The 14,485-nt window shown below is 47.2% G+C and overlaps 7 protein-coding genes across 7 annotated transcripts; 3 read left to right on the top strand and 4 right to left on the bottom strand.

Moving 5' to 3' along the window:
• Positions 1–3,168: 3,168 nt before the first annotated feature.
• On the top strand, positions 3,169–4,966 carry alkA (DNA-3-methyladenine glycosylase II; the record flags this gene model as incomplete). Its single annotated transcript, XM_040961867.2, has 4 exons — positions 3,169–4,118; positions 4,216–4,338; positions 4,392–4,440; positions 4,751–4,966. The coding sequence occupies 4 exons, from the start codon at positions 3,169–3,171 to the stop codon at positions 4,964–4,966; spliced, it is 1,338 nt and encodes a 445-aa protein (XP_040807697.2).
• A 16-nt stretch (positions 4,967–4,982) lies between these two features.
• On the bottom strand, positions 4,983–5,770 carry N7455_005677 (ubiquinol--cytochrome-c reductase subunit 7; the record flags this gene model as incomplete). The annotated part of the gene is made up of 4 exons (XM_040961891.2): positions 4,983–5,072; positions 5,223–5,276; positions 5,341–5,449; positions 5,655–5,770. 4 exons carry the CDS (start codon positions 5,768–5,770, stop codon positions 4,983–4,985), a joined length of 369 nt encoding a protein of 122 aa, XP_040807684.1.
• A 653-nt stretch (positions 5,771–6,423) lies between these two features.
• Positions 6,424–7,691, top strand: N7455_005676 (uncharacterized protein; the record flags this gene model as incomplete). The annotated part of the gene is made up of 2 exons (XM_040961887.2): positions 6,424–6,868; positions 6,925–7,691. 2 exons carry the CDS (start codon positions 6,424–6,426, stop codon positions 7,689–7,691), a joined length of 1,212 nt encoding a protein of 403 aa, XP_040807686.2.
• An 853-nt stretch (positions 7,692–8,544) lies between these two features.
• N7455_005675 (BTB/POZ domain-containing protein) lies at positions 8,545–9,256 on the bottom strand (the record flags this gene model as incomplete). Its single annotated transcript, XM_040961877.2, has 2 exons — positions 8,545–9,030; positions 9,083–9,256. The coding sequence occupies 2 exons, from the start codon at positions 9,254–9,256 to the stop codon at positions 8,545–8,547; spliced, it is 660 nt and encodes a 219-aa protein (XP_040807687.1).
• Positions 9,257–10,247: 991 nt separating this feature from the next.
• N7455_005674 (uncharacterized protein) lies at positions 10,248–10,799 on the bottom strand. The gene is made up of 2 exons (XM_065605096.1): positions 10,626–10,799; positions 10,248–10,499 (listed from the first exon to the last, which is right to left on the bottom strand). Exons 1-2 carry the CDS (start codon positions 10,671–10,673, stop codon positions 10,284–10,286), a joined length of 264 nt encoding a protein of 87 aa, XP_065461996.1. The 5' UTR covers positions 10,674–10,799; the 3' UTR covers positions 10,248–10,283.
• A 725-nt stretch (positions 10,800–11,524) lies between these two features.
• N7455_005673 (uncharacterized protein) lies at positions 11,525–12,985 on the top strand (the record flags this gene model as incomplete). The annotated part of the gene is made up of 4 exons (XM_065605095.1): positions 11,525–11,789; positions 11,844–12,667; positions 12,723–12,815; positions 12,887–12,985. 4 exons carry the CDS (start codon positions 11,525–11,527, stop codon positions 12,983–12,985), a joined length of 1,281 nt encoding a protein of 426 aa, XP_065461995.1.
• Positions 12,986–13,393: 408 nt separating this feature from the next.
• On the bottom strand, positions 13,394–13,975 carry N7455_005672 (uncharacterized protein; the record flags this gene model as incomplete). Its single annotated transcript, XM_040961888.2, has 1 exon — positions 13,394–13,975. One exon carries the CDS (start codon positions 13,973–13,975, stop codon positions 13,394–13,396), a length of 582 nt encoding a protein of 193 aa, XP_040807668.2.
• Positions 13,976–14,485: the final 510 nt, after the last annotated feature.

The following is a 14,485-nucleotide window of genomic DNA, read 5'->3' as shown; positions in this document are numbered from 1 at the left end:
CTTCTGTGGACCCGCCTCCTGCCGCTATCGTCGATTCCCCGGTATGTGCGACTTCTGATTGGCACGTTGGAATGACTCGCCCTGGATCATCGTCAATCCTCGCTGTTTCCCGAAAATACAGCTCTACCTGAGGCGAAACAACCGCCCCCCTCGCGAGTATAATACGCAAATGGTGTCAAAGAAAGCCTGATCTTCAGCATCAAACCATGCAGTCCGATCCCCTGGCCCATATTTTATGTGTTATGCGCACAGCAGTTGGCATAAGAGGTAATTTAACTATCGGAGATCAATAGTCGATCGCAACTGATTTTGTGCAGCTTCGCCACAATTTTCATTCGTACCCAACTAGGTACATAATTTCGCTGGGTATATCTGCACCTACCTTGCCTATATTGTACGATGTACAGCTTTAAATCACAATGATGCAGCTCCAAGACGATCCACGACACATCTGGAAATTTTCAATGTATGGCGTACGGACAAATGAAAATTTCAAGATCTGTGCGCTTTCGGTAACAATCCAGAACCCCGGCTATAACTTTGGCCCGAGGATGGAGCTTTAACTAAGACACGATCAAGCCATGTCTAGAGCTTCATCGACCCGGCAAGTCTTCAAATAGAAGTTCCATCGCATCTTATTCTTCAAGACCCAATGGAATTGACAGTGTTGGTCATTAGATATTCAATGTTTACACAACACAAATATGCCCTTTCGGGTGGCAACAAAGTCATTATCGGAGATGTTACAGTGTGTAAAGTCAGGAAATGTTTCAGAACGGAGTTAACTGCGTCTCACCCCACTCTTGTACCGCGCTCCACTAAGTGATATGTTTTTTTTTTTCTTCAATCGCTTAGAATCTTATCAGAAAACTTGGTTCATTATGTATACTAGTATTCTACCTCTTCGACTATGGAGCATGGCCGCGTTGTCATGTAGCAAAACCCGCGTCTACAAAATTGCAAAATTGCAAAAAAAAAAAGTTGACACGCGGGCCTTGATACCCATGCTCATTACACCACAAATATAGATACCGCGAAACATCAAGCTAGGGCCAGCTCTGTGCTGTCCTAAACAGCCACTTGTCATATTACAAAGTACAAAAGACGCATGTGTATAAAGTACCCCGTATGGTGATTTCTGTCTCATGGCATTCAACTCACATTCCCGTCCTGTCGGCCCTAGGAGGCCGAGAGACTGGCCACGCACCGGAATGCGTGGAGCGCTCAGCAACGGGTGTGTGTCTATCTAGGGGTCGCGAATGGCCACATTCTCTATAACACCAGACCATTATCGAAAAGTAAACAGGCACAATTCACTCGCCCGACCACTCTGGGGTATGTGTTTATATCCTAATCCGGATCATCGTGGTTCGTGCACACTAGGGCTACAATGCGAAGATTCTCGTGGTCTGTGGCTTCCAAGACTAATGGTCTCACAAACAAGGATCCATTCTTGTTTCGAACTGATGCAGAAACGTCTTCGGGGATTTGACTCGGTCCAGGTTGTAACGCTTCGGCCTAAATACTAATCTCCGTTTTTACTCTAATTGCATTAAATGAACGGTCGGTTCGTTTCCACTTTTCTATTTTTTATTTTTTTCTATTTTTTCCCTCCCGGATATAATTAGTCGGCGGGTTAATATAATCCTTGGTCACTGACGCGAGCACCTGAATCTTCCATGTAATCTCCATTTAGCTAAACAATTCTCTAAAATAAGATCACGCCGATATGCCATGACTATATCGATCTATTTATGCTTAATCCTCTAGGTTACTAGTGGTCGTTGTCGTACGTTCATGTAAAAGCCGTTGTATTGTATTACGAAGCTACCATGGATCTTCGATTTCGGTCCACGGGGTGTTCTTGCGGATAGTTCCTCAGCGGAGTATATTGTATCCAATCGTGTGACTTTTCGCTATAAATCCAAGGTACAATCCTCTTCATACTTTTTCCGTATACGTCTCGCAAGAATTGATTTGCTGGCGGGTACCATTGAGTGAATCTTGGATATTTATAGGACAGTCTATTTCAACAATGAGAATACTAGGATTTTTATTGGTTCAAATAGCCCTTGGATTCAATTCTAATATGTAATATATATGTAGATTGAGAAATTTTCTCGATTTTTAATCGACGTAAAGAATAAAAACTGCTTGCAATATAGAACTAAATGGTAAACCCATCAAGAAGTATTAATAGCATCATGCATTCAACATGTTGCGTACCATATCCATCACGCATTTAATTACCTTCATACGCTAGGCTAAGTCATAATGTAATGAGCACATCACGCTCGTCGAGTGAAAATTGATTTCCAAGAAGCTCGAGCCGCGAGTCTACCATGGAAGACTTTATATACCATCTCTCGGCAATAAATTTTGCTTCCATGCGATACACAAGCAGGGCCTTGTTACTAATGTCTAGCAACGGGTATTTTAAAATATGCGGGACTGCAACAGCTGCGATGGTAGTCGGCGCTTGTCACGGCATCACAGATACAGTCACAGCAATGGGGAGCGCCGATATATCCTGCAGATGATCCACTACGGCTGCATACACTAATTCGAGACGGATGATCAGATGTTGAGAAGTTCCTGGGTCTGCATCTGTAGAGAGAGACAGGTGAAATAAATATGCAATTCAATGTAAATTCTACTCCTGTAAGTTTCAATATAACTTATGTATAAGTCATGACGCATAACCCCGGGTCAAAAAGGTAAATTATAATAACTATGCAGTGGAATGTATAACCTTGTCTTCCATGGGCACGTGTAGAATTGGTGTGGAAGTAACCTTTTGGAGGGGTTTGGAGGTCTCTTTACTGGGAAGATATATAGATGGTTGTGCTGACGGGAGGAGATACTGAAAAATATATGTATTTGAATATATGTGATAGCTAGAGGAAAAGTGGTATCCTTAAAAGTATACACAAGAAAAATGAAATCAATTCTCATATCAAGAATCAACGCTCAATGATAGAAGTTTGCATGTCTGTCCGTCCACCTGCCATCGAAGAGCGTCATTATGCTTGGCACTCGTGGGGTAGCGCGGCGAATCTCCAACTCCGCACCTCCGCAAACCCCAGCTTCCCCTATAACCTTCTCGAGACTTTCCCAGAGCTGGTACATAGGTCATTGGAAACGGGGTATCTCATATATTTCTCAAGAATGTCACTCAGACGTTCAGCCCGACTTGGTTCCACCCCAACCATTAAGGCACCACTACTGCAAAGCGCAGCTCCAAGCGAAGCAACCAGAGTTCAACGCAGCGCAGTGACAAAACCTCGCACGGCACCCGCAAAGTCCAACAAATCAGATAAACGGCCCACAAAGACGAAACCAAAAACAGGAACCTCCTATTGGTCCCCTGAGCCAGCAGTCACGGAGAAACAAGAAACAGACAACCAGCCCTCAGCCACTAATCCCACGATATTCAGACCTCAGACACCCCCTCCCCTCGACCGCCCCGTCGACCCGCATCGAACGAACGCAACCCTCATCACCCCTCATGGCTCAACGGTAAACGCCTACCCAGCCCACGTGGAAGATGTCTCCCCCTCAAAAACCGGCCTTCCACGGCCAATGGCCACAACAGGGACACTACTCGAGAAAGCTGCCGCGCACCTTATAGCAACAGATTCCCGCATCGCAACAGTGATTGAGCAGCATCCATGTCCGCTCTTCTCGCCTGCCGGCTTAGCCGAGGAGATCGACCCATTCAACAGCCTGACCAGTAGCATCATCGGCCAGCAAGTCTCCGGCGCGGCAGCAAAGTCTATCAGGAACAAGTTTCTGACGCTATTTGATTTACCCGATACTGTTGCGCCGGATGGACATAGACATGCAAAGTTCCCGACCCCGGACCAGGTCGCTAAGTGTGATATTCCTACACTGCGGACGGCGGGGCTGTCGCAGCGCAAGGCGGAGTATATCCAGGGACTTGCGGAAAAGTTTGCTAGTGGAGAGCTCGGAGCAAGGATGTTGGCACGGGCTACTGATGAGGAGCTTTTTGAGAAGCTTATTGCTGTTCGTGGATTGGGGAAGTGGTCGGTTGAGATGTTTGCTATGTTTGCGCTCAAGCGCATTGATGTGTTTTCTACTGGGGATTTGGGAGTACAGTAAGTTCATATCTTGTTTTTGTTCTATGCAAATCCTTTGTCCTACGGCTGGGATGGGATGGGTTGTGGGTCAGTGGGTTTATTGACACAGTAGTAGACGAGGTTGTGCTGCCTTTGTGGGTCGCGATGTGAGCAAACTCAAGGGCAAGGGTGGTGGTAAGTTCAAATATATGGCTGAAAAGGATATGCTGGAACTTGCTGCCAAGTTTGCACCATACAGGTATGTTTTACCCTGTTGATGATGTAGACAATGTGCTTACCTACATAATCTAGGAGTCTGTTTATGTGGTATATGTGGAGGATTGAGGACGTTGATGTGGCTGTTCTTGGTGGTTAAAAGACGTAGATGTACTACCTCTGTGAATCAGGCTGCCTTGATACTGTGTGGTTTACCGGACCTCGAGAATTTGAGATCTGTAGTATAGATGTTACCATAATGTATATAGTCAATGCTTGACAGCGAATGTGACTCTGCTTCCGTGGGCATGAGAAAAGGGGAATAATTGAAGATGATATACATATGCAGGCAGATGTGGTTGGGCGCCTGACGCCCAAGCACACCAGGCACCGCAACCTGCATAGGCTACGTTACCTCGAACCACTCCAGTCATTACTAAATGTTATGAATACAGCAAGAGGTGCAAGACCCACTTGTCGATTACAAGATTGACCAGAGGTATAAGCGCGCGAAGAAAATCGATTTGTACAGTATCAGTACACTCAGGCTGCGTAACCAAGCCATGGGCCGCCGACGACGACGCCCATTCCATTACGAAGAAAGCACACCAGGCGTTTATTCCATGTCAACAACAATGCTACCCAACCCCCCTGTTTTCATATTCTATTGAACCAAGCAGCAACGGCTTACTTGCGGACAACAAGGTTGTCAAGGTCAGCACGCTCCTTAACCTCCTTCTCGATCTCGCGGATGATGGGGCTAAGGTACTCGACGTCCTATTTGATTCACATCGTTAGCATTGTGTTCGTTATAATGAGTGGATGCCCCAAAACGGAGTCGGGATGAATGTGACAAATCCATGCAACAGGATTGGCCGATATGGAGACCAATGCGGGGAGGGCGAAATTTGGATGTTGGGGACTCACCTCCTCGGGCTTGATCTGCTCGTTGGCGGGAAGGAGAGTGTGGGAGATAGAGCACTGCAATTGACACATTTGTTAGGTTCTGCGCCAGTCGGATACAGAGGAAGGGGGTCGGTCGAACCTGGAAAGCACGGCGGATACGGAAGACACGGTCGTAGGCCTCCTTGGCGGGAAGACGCTTGATGGCCTTCTGGACGTTCTCGCTCTCCTCAGGGATCAAGTCATCGAACCTAGTTCGGTGGTTAGCAAGTGTTTCGGTCCAACCCTGCCGCGAACGATATCCCAAAGACCGGGCCTCCGGGCAAATTCGATACAACTGCGATCGCACTCAAAGGATATGCCACCGGTACGCGACGAATTTGACCAGCCAATTCCCAATCCTTGTCTCAATCGCTCGTGGTCGGGGGGTTGTCGATGTGGGAGGGCAAGATTTACTTGAGTCCGAGTCTCCTGTAACCGGCGGCATCGGTGTACCAGTGGGAGAGAGGTGTGAGCCAGCTCTTGAGCCATGGGCGCTTGACGATGTAACTGGCGAGCGAAGGGGCAGACATTTTGAATCCCGGGTATCCCAATTGACGTGGGTGTGGTGAAGGGTTGGTAAGGCTATCCGACTGGAACACGAGATGACCCGATGTTGCGAGGTTGTGCAAAACGGAGCTCGGGAAGCTAGTCCTGAAACGGCAATTCTACGCCTGAGGCCAACAACACGTGATATTTAGATGCCTCAGGCGGTATAGAAACTGGGAATGTCAATCGGCGCACTCCACCTAACGGATGGGTTTCCTATGTCATATCTCCTTTTCGATCTTATAGCTTGCTTTGACAGAGGTGGGATTTGTTAAGCCTCAGTGCCACAACTAGTCCCTGCTTACGCTGAGAAGCTTGTTTGTTCTGAAAACCCCGCCCACGTCCGTGCTGCAAGATAATAGAACATTGCGCATTCAACGCAATCAGACCGGGTTCGGCAACCATCGGCCCCGAAAACTCTCTCTCAATCCTCCGTCATTACTCACACCTTCTTCCTTACACTATTTACGGACTTTGAACTTTGGACTTTGGATATTCGGATAAATCTGCATCTCTTTCCCAGCTTGGTTTGAAATAGGGTTCTTGGGTTCCGGATCGAGCACCCGATATGCTCGTGTCCGGGAGCCCTCGTTGATTCAGTACGGTTCGACAAGCTGCGTGAGCGCCGGCCACCAAGATGACTACAAACGGCCGAAGCGCTCCGAACAGCCCCCAAAACCAAACCCAGTCAATCCATGTCGATAATGCTCCCAATGTGCCCGCCGCACCGAGCTCTGATTTCAAAGCACGCCTCGAGATCTTTTCCACCAACATACCCAACTTTTACATAGCACCTTTCTGCGGAGCCAGCGCTGGCGTGGCCTCTGGTATTGTCACCTGTCCTCTTGATGTTATCAAAACGAAGCTCCAAGCCCAGGGTGGGTTTCGGCGGGGAGCACAAGAAGTTGCTTCGGGGGTGCTATATCGTGGCATGCTCGGAAGTGGAAGGAAGATTTGGCGAGAAGATGGCGTTCGCGGTCTCTACCAGGGACTAGGTCCAATGTTGCTGGGATATCTTCCCACCTGGGCTGTTTATCTAGCAGTCTATGACCGGACTCGTGAATACTTCTATGACCAGACAGGTAGGTACCTCCAGAATGGAGGATTCGGTCATTCATCAATACTGACTAAATTATAGGAAGCTGGTGGTTATCCCGCGGCTATGCATCAATCACAGCTGGCGCATGTTCAACTGTTGTGACGAACCCCATTTGGGTCATTAAGACCAGGCTCATGTCACAAAGCCTTAAACAAAACAGCGAAGGAGTGCGAGCCCCTTGGCAATACTCAGGAACATGGGATGCTGCTCGCAAGATGTATCAAATTGAGGGCCTTCGCTCCTTCTACTCTGGCCTCACCCCGGCCCTGCTAGGACTGACCCATGTGGCCATTCAATTTCCCCTCTACGAATATCTAAAGATGGCATTGACAGGCTATGGTATCGGTGAACATCCTGATACCGGTAGCTCACACTGGGTGGGAATATCTGTCGCTACTTTCCTCAGCAAGATCTGTGCAAGCACAGTCACATACCCGCACGAGGTCTTGCGGACCCGACTCCAAACACAGCAACGGACTATTCCGGCACAATCCCACGAAGAGATTGCGTTCCGCGGCGGATTGAAACATCCACATGACCGCGGCCGGTCGGGCGGCATATCTTCGTCAGACGGAATGCCTAGCCGCCCACGCTATAATGGAATGGTGCGCACGTTCCAGACAATCCTCAAGGAAGAGGGATGGCGTGCGTTTTACTCCGGGATCGGCGTCAATCTGTTCCGGGCCGTCCCGGCCGCCATGACTACCATGCTCACCTACGAATACCTGCGGAAGCAGATCAGTACCTTGCAGCATGAGGGTGCGCTGAGGATCCAGATGGAAGAAGAAGCTGGGAGATCCATTTGACACCCCCCGATAAATCAACACACAAGAGACTACCTCCAATCTCCAATCTCCTCCTTTCATATCCGCTTTTAAAACACCGCACCCCACTGCTTCTGTCCGCCAAGTCCTTCCTTTTCTTTTTGTCACAACCTGTATAGACATGGACGGGGCGGTCTGTTGCCCGACATTTGCAGATCAATCTTTAGCGAGTAAATTTTGGCTACTGCATTCTGAACGCATACGAGGGTCTCGGCATATATGACAGTGTTCTCCAGACTTTAAGGCTCTGACATGTGAAACAGCTTTCACATGTCTTCACATGCTCGCTGCATCTTAGCTGAAAGATTATTGTGTCTCAAAGCATGACTTTAAAGCATGACTTTTCTTTTCTTGTTTGCTTTTTAAACTTGTCTACTATCTTCCTGGTTTCTGCATGTCTTTTTCTGTATATACATCACCTATTCTGCATGCTTGCCCACTCTCGTGAATATACATCCTCGAATAAAGCAATGGCTCTTATCTCTGATTTTGGAAGATGAAGAATATATTTCAATTGAAACCCACTAGGAAATAATAGATAGGAATCCATCTCGACCATTGTGAAGCATCTGGTATGAATGAATTCCAAGAGACCTCCAGACCACCGTATCTCCTTGGGTTCCACCTCCTTTGTACTAGTGTTGTATTCGAAATTGTGGTTGTTTCAACTGTGTGATAATTTGAAAGTAGTGAGGATGCTTTTGAAAATGACAGATTGTTGTCAACTTTCATGCCGAGCCTGGCAATTCTCACAACGGAAAAAACCTATGTGAGGAAACTCTCCCGCCTCCATGTCCACAACAAAGAGTGCTTCGCAGTCTTGACAAAGGACCTGTCAATAGCAAACCCTGGCCCTTTTCACTATTCTCGAAATAATGAGAGATCCGAGTTGACCGTGATCCTTGAGAAGCTCAAGAATTTCATTGTTGTTGCCAAGTGTATAGACATGGTTAGAAATGACATCCACGAGAAGACCGAGAAGACTGGAATCATGAGGCATTGATGTCATGATTTCGAGAGCGATTTTGGGGAACCATGGTGTCATGTAGTGGTCTCTGATCCATGCAGAAAGCTTGCTCAAAGCAAGCTCCTTGAGAGGAAGGATGCCAAATTTGTCGGCCGCAAGGTAGACAGAGAAGTTGTTGTAAGCAGTGGTCTTTCTGTGTTCGGACTCCTTTGTTCGGTTCTCATATTTGCCTGGCGCATTGCTTTTTGACTCCACATATTGGTCATTGTAAGTCTGCTGGTAGAGAAAGCAGAGGACTCGTCTGATGGTCTCCGGGTCGTCGTCGGGTAGGTTTATGGTCCCGCTGATGGATTCCTTGGAAAATTATATGTAAGCAACTGAAACTATTGGACACTGAGCATCTTACCTTAAAGCCATGTTTAAGAGCGGCATCGAAAAAACAAGACTGTGTGCAGATAATGGCGCGATGTGCCTTGAAAGTCATCTCCTGGCAGACAATGGTCACATCCGAGAAACGATCCTCCATAAAAAGTCCACCTACTGCCTTGCACAACAGGGAGGAGTTTTTGGTTGATGCCATATTGAAAAACAAGAGAGAGAGAGATAATTGAGAAGAGACAAGTGAGAGGCTTGAGTAGAGGTTTGGTGAATAGAAGAACAGCGAGACAGTTCAGGCATTTAAAATTACGAGTAAGCTATAATTCCTCAGCCTCGTATGGAAGTCAATTTGAGTTAATCTATATTTTTATGAATATTGCTTCAAATCTAGTCGAAGCAATGTTCATATATAAACCATAGTCATAGCAGATTCAGAATGACATAGCCCTTCCTATAGGTTAAATTAAAAAGCACAACTTTTACACTAGAGTTAAAGTGGCGGACTTCAAAGTCTAGTTTCGAACTTGATGCTGATAGATGTTGTATAAAATGTTGCCCAGGCTGAAAGTAGAGTGGTGAACAAACATATGGGGCAACCACGTGACACACTATTTAAATTTGCTGCAATTATTTTTTTCATCCTTCCCTTTCCACTTCTCCCTTCACACTTTTTTCTTCAACAATCATCAATTTGTACATGTCTTTCAAGTGTTTAATGTCAGCACTTTGAGCATCAATCCTACATCGGTCGCAGATCAATCTCAGATATAATTCGGCCCGATTTTGATCAGGATCACTTGCTAACCTATCTTACATTCAACCAATTATGTTTGCCATTGGCTTTGTGGCCCTTTGATATATCGAAAGGCAGCTAGATGTGCCTGTATAGTCTCATCACCCATGTTTATTCTTACGCACCTTGCAATTCCTTTGGCCACACACATCCCTTCACTATTCACATGATGAACAATTTCAAGATTGAACTGGGTTGTCAATACACTTAGACTCCCGGTGCATGATCATTCATACACTGAAAATTCTGATTGAATATGAAGATGCCGATGTTATTTCCAGATTGAGTCTGGTTTATTCACACCTATATAGCAACAAAGAACCTCAATGAACAAATAATTCTACATGTTGGTATCACAAACTTTTATCAAACACTGCTGTAGCGGATTCAATCTATATCATACATGTACAAAAGCACCTTTCAACATAGGTATACCTCAAGGCCGTCCCTTCCCACCATTCTGCCCTCGACTCTCATCAAGTGCTTGTTGAACCCAAGACTCGTCTTTTCTTTCAAATGGCGTAGCTCGCTGATAAGAACTGGACCCCGGAGCTTGGGTCTGGGCATCTCGCCGCGCAGTGCGGATAGAGCTAATACAGTATGAACAAAGGAGGACAGCCATTGTAAAAGCTGCAATAGGAGCATTGAGAGACTAGATCAAGATCAGTATTGGAGGACCCATTTGATATGAAAAATGTACGGAAAATTGGAGAGTTTGGCTAAGAAATTAAGTGGGCTGATAGTGTTTAGATTGGTATCTGCGATGCAGTGTACATACTCCTTTTGGCTTGCCTAATGCTTTGGGATCTGGCTTTGGTTGGGTCATTGCGTCCACGGGTATGTTGTGTCTGACTTTGATGTAGGCTTGAGCTATCCTCGGGCTCACCTTTGCCGGCCAAGCTTGTTTAAATAGAGGTGTCACTCTTAGGAATGGAACAATTGAGCAAATCTGAGAAGGGAAAAAAAACGACTATATGCGAAGGAGGCAAGGATGGATGGTCACGGATGGTATGTAAATGAATTGGTGGTGGTGCCCAGGCGGAGGAGAGATAGGCGGACCCGGTGTATTGGGCGCTTGGCACGGTTAAACCCCTGGTCCACGGGTGTGCCCAGGTGGTCACGTGAGCTATACACGGACCTCAATCTGTAACTAGATGGAAGATGTCTTATCGCGCCCGATAAGCGCGACTACGATAAGTCCACTGCGATTAGTCGTACTTAATCGATGCCGACGTTCTCAGGCCGTCGACACACTCTTACCATAACAACAGTGATGGCTTCTGATCCCACCCCCCAAAAGGGGGCATTTCACTGTATGCAAACCTACTTAATCCATCTTCTGACACGTCTGGAATCATTTCCCGTGCCCCTGTTGTCTTTAAACGGTCGGAGACCGAACCTCAACCTGATGACGCCGCGGCCGCCAAAAAGCAACAACTGAATCCTGGTATTTAACTTACCCTTGACGTGCTCAATGCATGAAGTGGCACCTGCTGATTCTATCTCACTTTTCCCCCCATAGCTTCCCTTCGGTTCCAACCCCCCAAGAGACCACAGCTCTCAGCTCAGAAACCCAAACCAAAATATACTTTCCCCAAAGCAGTACCACAACCACAACCACAGCCCTCAGCTAACGCTTCGGTACCGACGAAGAGCACTTTGGCTGATTGGACCGCTATGGAAGACGACGATTATGAGTACGCGCGCGAGAAGCGACAGCGCGGCGGAAGAAAGAAGCGCAAGAAGAACTTTGAAGCACATGCTGTCGAAAATTGGGATGATATCTATGACTCTTCTCGACCTACCAATGTCGCAGAATACCGCCACAGTGACGAGAAGATCGCTGCAACCCGCGAGTGGAAGGATATCTTGTATGCGCATGTCAGAAAGCGTTCACCGAGCAGATATTCCGATAGCGAGGATTATGATGGGCCAAACACGCGTATGTTCGGGTCTTTTGCGATTGGTGACGACGGCCAGACTAAAAAGCAACTAGAACAATTTGCGCCTCCAAGCAACTTTGCGCCGCCGTCAAATCTTAATGATGTGCCACCAGCAGCTTCTATCCCCAATGACCCATCTGGTGACGATGCATTTGCTCGCCGCGCAGCATTAGGACAACGCTTCGACAACGGTTCCATTTCCGTTCAGGCCCAACTCCCGACTTCACCTCCACCCCACATTGAACATCCCGCCCGAATTCCGGATGACCCTACCGGCGAAGACGCATATATGCGCCGCTTCCAGAGAGCCGAGAACCCACCATCGGGACAAGTCATACCACCTCCTCCACCACGCCCCCTTGACGCCTTCCAACCCAGCTCCGCAACCATCTCCCGCGCACCAGTCCGATACACTCTGCCTCCGCCCCCAGAAGACATCCCAGCCTCCGAAGCCGAACTTGAAGCCTTATTGGCGCGAGAGCAACCAGAAGATGAGAATGAACCGGATGAGTCCGCGCCACGATCACTTCGTCCCGGCCAACCAGACTTCGGAGCACGAATGCTTTCCAAGTGGGGCTGGAACAAGGGATCTGGCCTCGGCGCTACTGGCTCTGGCATAGTGAATCCGCTGCAAGTCAAGCTTGAGAAGCGCAAGAAGCGACCAGACTCAGAGGGTGGTGGCTTTGTCACACCTGCTGGACGAGGTAAAATCATTGGAAGCAATAAGAAGGGTGAATATGACACCAGCAAGTTTGGTCCCATGAGCGAAGTGATCAAATTACTGGGTATGTTGGATGGCATGGACCTGGATGTTGAGATGGAGGGGGGTCAAAATGGTGGTTTGATGCAGGAGATTGGACAGGAGTGTGGTGACAAGGTACGTTTCCTTTCGTCAATGGTCTTGGGGCTTTTGCTAACTTGAGAGCCTCTAGTATGGAGATGTGGAGCGAGTATTCATTGCTCGCGACGTCGGAACCCCAGTCCCTGTCTTTGTCAAATTCAAACACCCCTTGTCTGGTCTACGGGTAAGCTTTTGAGATCTACGCTTTGAATCAAATGTGAGTTTGTGCATTGCTGACTATTGCATCTCCGATAGGCCGTGAATGCGCTCGAAGGCCGGATTTTCAACGGCAACACAATCACTGCTCGGTTTTTCGATCTCGAGAAGTTTGATCAGGGGATTTACACGGACTAATTGTCCTTGCACGTGCCCTTTTATGTACGCTATGACATGCCGATTGTTTGTTATTTGGGCATTCTCGACTATTGCACATACGGTACGCCGTGAATGTGCCCGAATGCCAGGCACTCCATGGCAACAAAATCATAGCGCGGTTTCTTTTTTTCGACTGAGATTGCCCGGGAGGGTGGTTACATGGCCAATCGCTTATGTTCATGCCCTTTCGTGTCCTTAGCTATTTAATGATAATGTTCGATTACATTTGATGTTGCTCTCGTAAAGTCTCACTGCAATGTTCTCCAAAATATCTCTAAAAATATCTCTAAAAATAAAATAAAACGCAGACTATGAAGTATCCGGACAGTAAATCAACCAATTACCTATGAAACCTCAACCTCAAAAACTCCGGTCAAAACTTCCATCCTACCATTTTGATCTATCAATATATTGCCCCGACACCTTCTTAGCAGGAAGGGGAATCCAGGAACGCCAAGTCCGGTGATTCTCCTTTGGCTTAGAAGCACCGAGTAAAGACTCTGTGTCTCCCATATAGTCATCAGTGACAAACGCCATATACGAAGGATTCTCCTGGTTGCGCACAAACCTAGTAGGAATAGGAATCCAAGAGCGCCAGCTCCGGCGCGCGCGAGGCCGATGTTCCTCAATAGAATCCTCGTAGACGTACTCCTCACCATCATCTGAGTAATCATCAACATGTTCAACCAAAGCGACAGAAGATAAGCGAGGCGAAGACTGTTCCACTATGATTGGCGTGCGTGCCGGACCACTGTGGAAGGACGCATGGGTCTTCCGGTTCTCAGCTTGACCAGTGGGATTCCTACGAGTCAAGGCGGGAGACTGGGAGAACAAAGTTTCCATGTCAAGTTCCTCGGCGTCGCTGTCATCCGTAGTCCAGTCATCGTCGTCGCTATACTGGAATGCATCATTTAGTGCTTCCAGAAGATCTTCTCTCCGCCATTCGCGGTAGGCAGACTGGCGTAGCATTAGATGATTCAACTTGCATTGCAGACAATTTCCTATAAGGGAGATGAAGGATGTGCTTTGCGGCTCTTCGGTGCACTCGTAGCCTGTTATGAAGGCATTGTGGCACGCAATTTGGTGGGTTGAACCCTGGTCTAGGTGCCGACATAGGGCATAGTAATAGATAATGGAATGACACATGATGATAGATGATAGTATGTAGCTTTGGGATGTTGTTTGCAGAAATTTCCGATAAGAGTTTGGTTGAGGGTTAATGAGTGTCGATGAGATGAGTACATATGAGGATTAAACGGTCCTTTATACTTCTTGGATGAGATTAAAGTTGTGTTGGCATCTGCCGACACACTTTGGTTGTTGGGAAAAGCCTTTGTCGAGGACCAATCCGGGGTTCGAATAAAGAAATGGCGTCCATTTCTGTCAATCATTTTCGATGACTATTGTCCTTAATGGAAGGCTTTATAGACTCTCTTTGTTACCTTTGGAGAATATGTCAATGCCTTTGTCTCATGATCT

The sequence above is a fragment of the Penicillium solitum genome, assembly GCF_028829755.1.
Source record: "Penicillium solitum strain IBT 25940 chromosome Unknown utg000003l_segment0_segment0, whole genome shotgun sequence".
Taxonomy (NCBI): Eukaryota; Fungi; Ascomycota; class Eurotiomycetes; order Eurotiales; family Aspergillaceae; genus Penicillium; species Penicillium solitum.
This window is presented reverse-complemented; position numbering and strand designations above follow the sequence as displayed.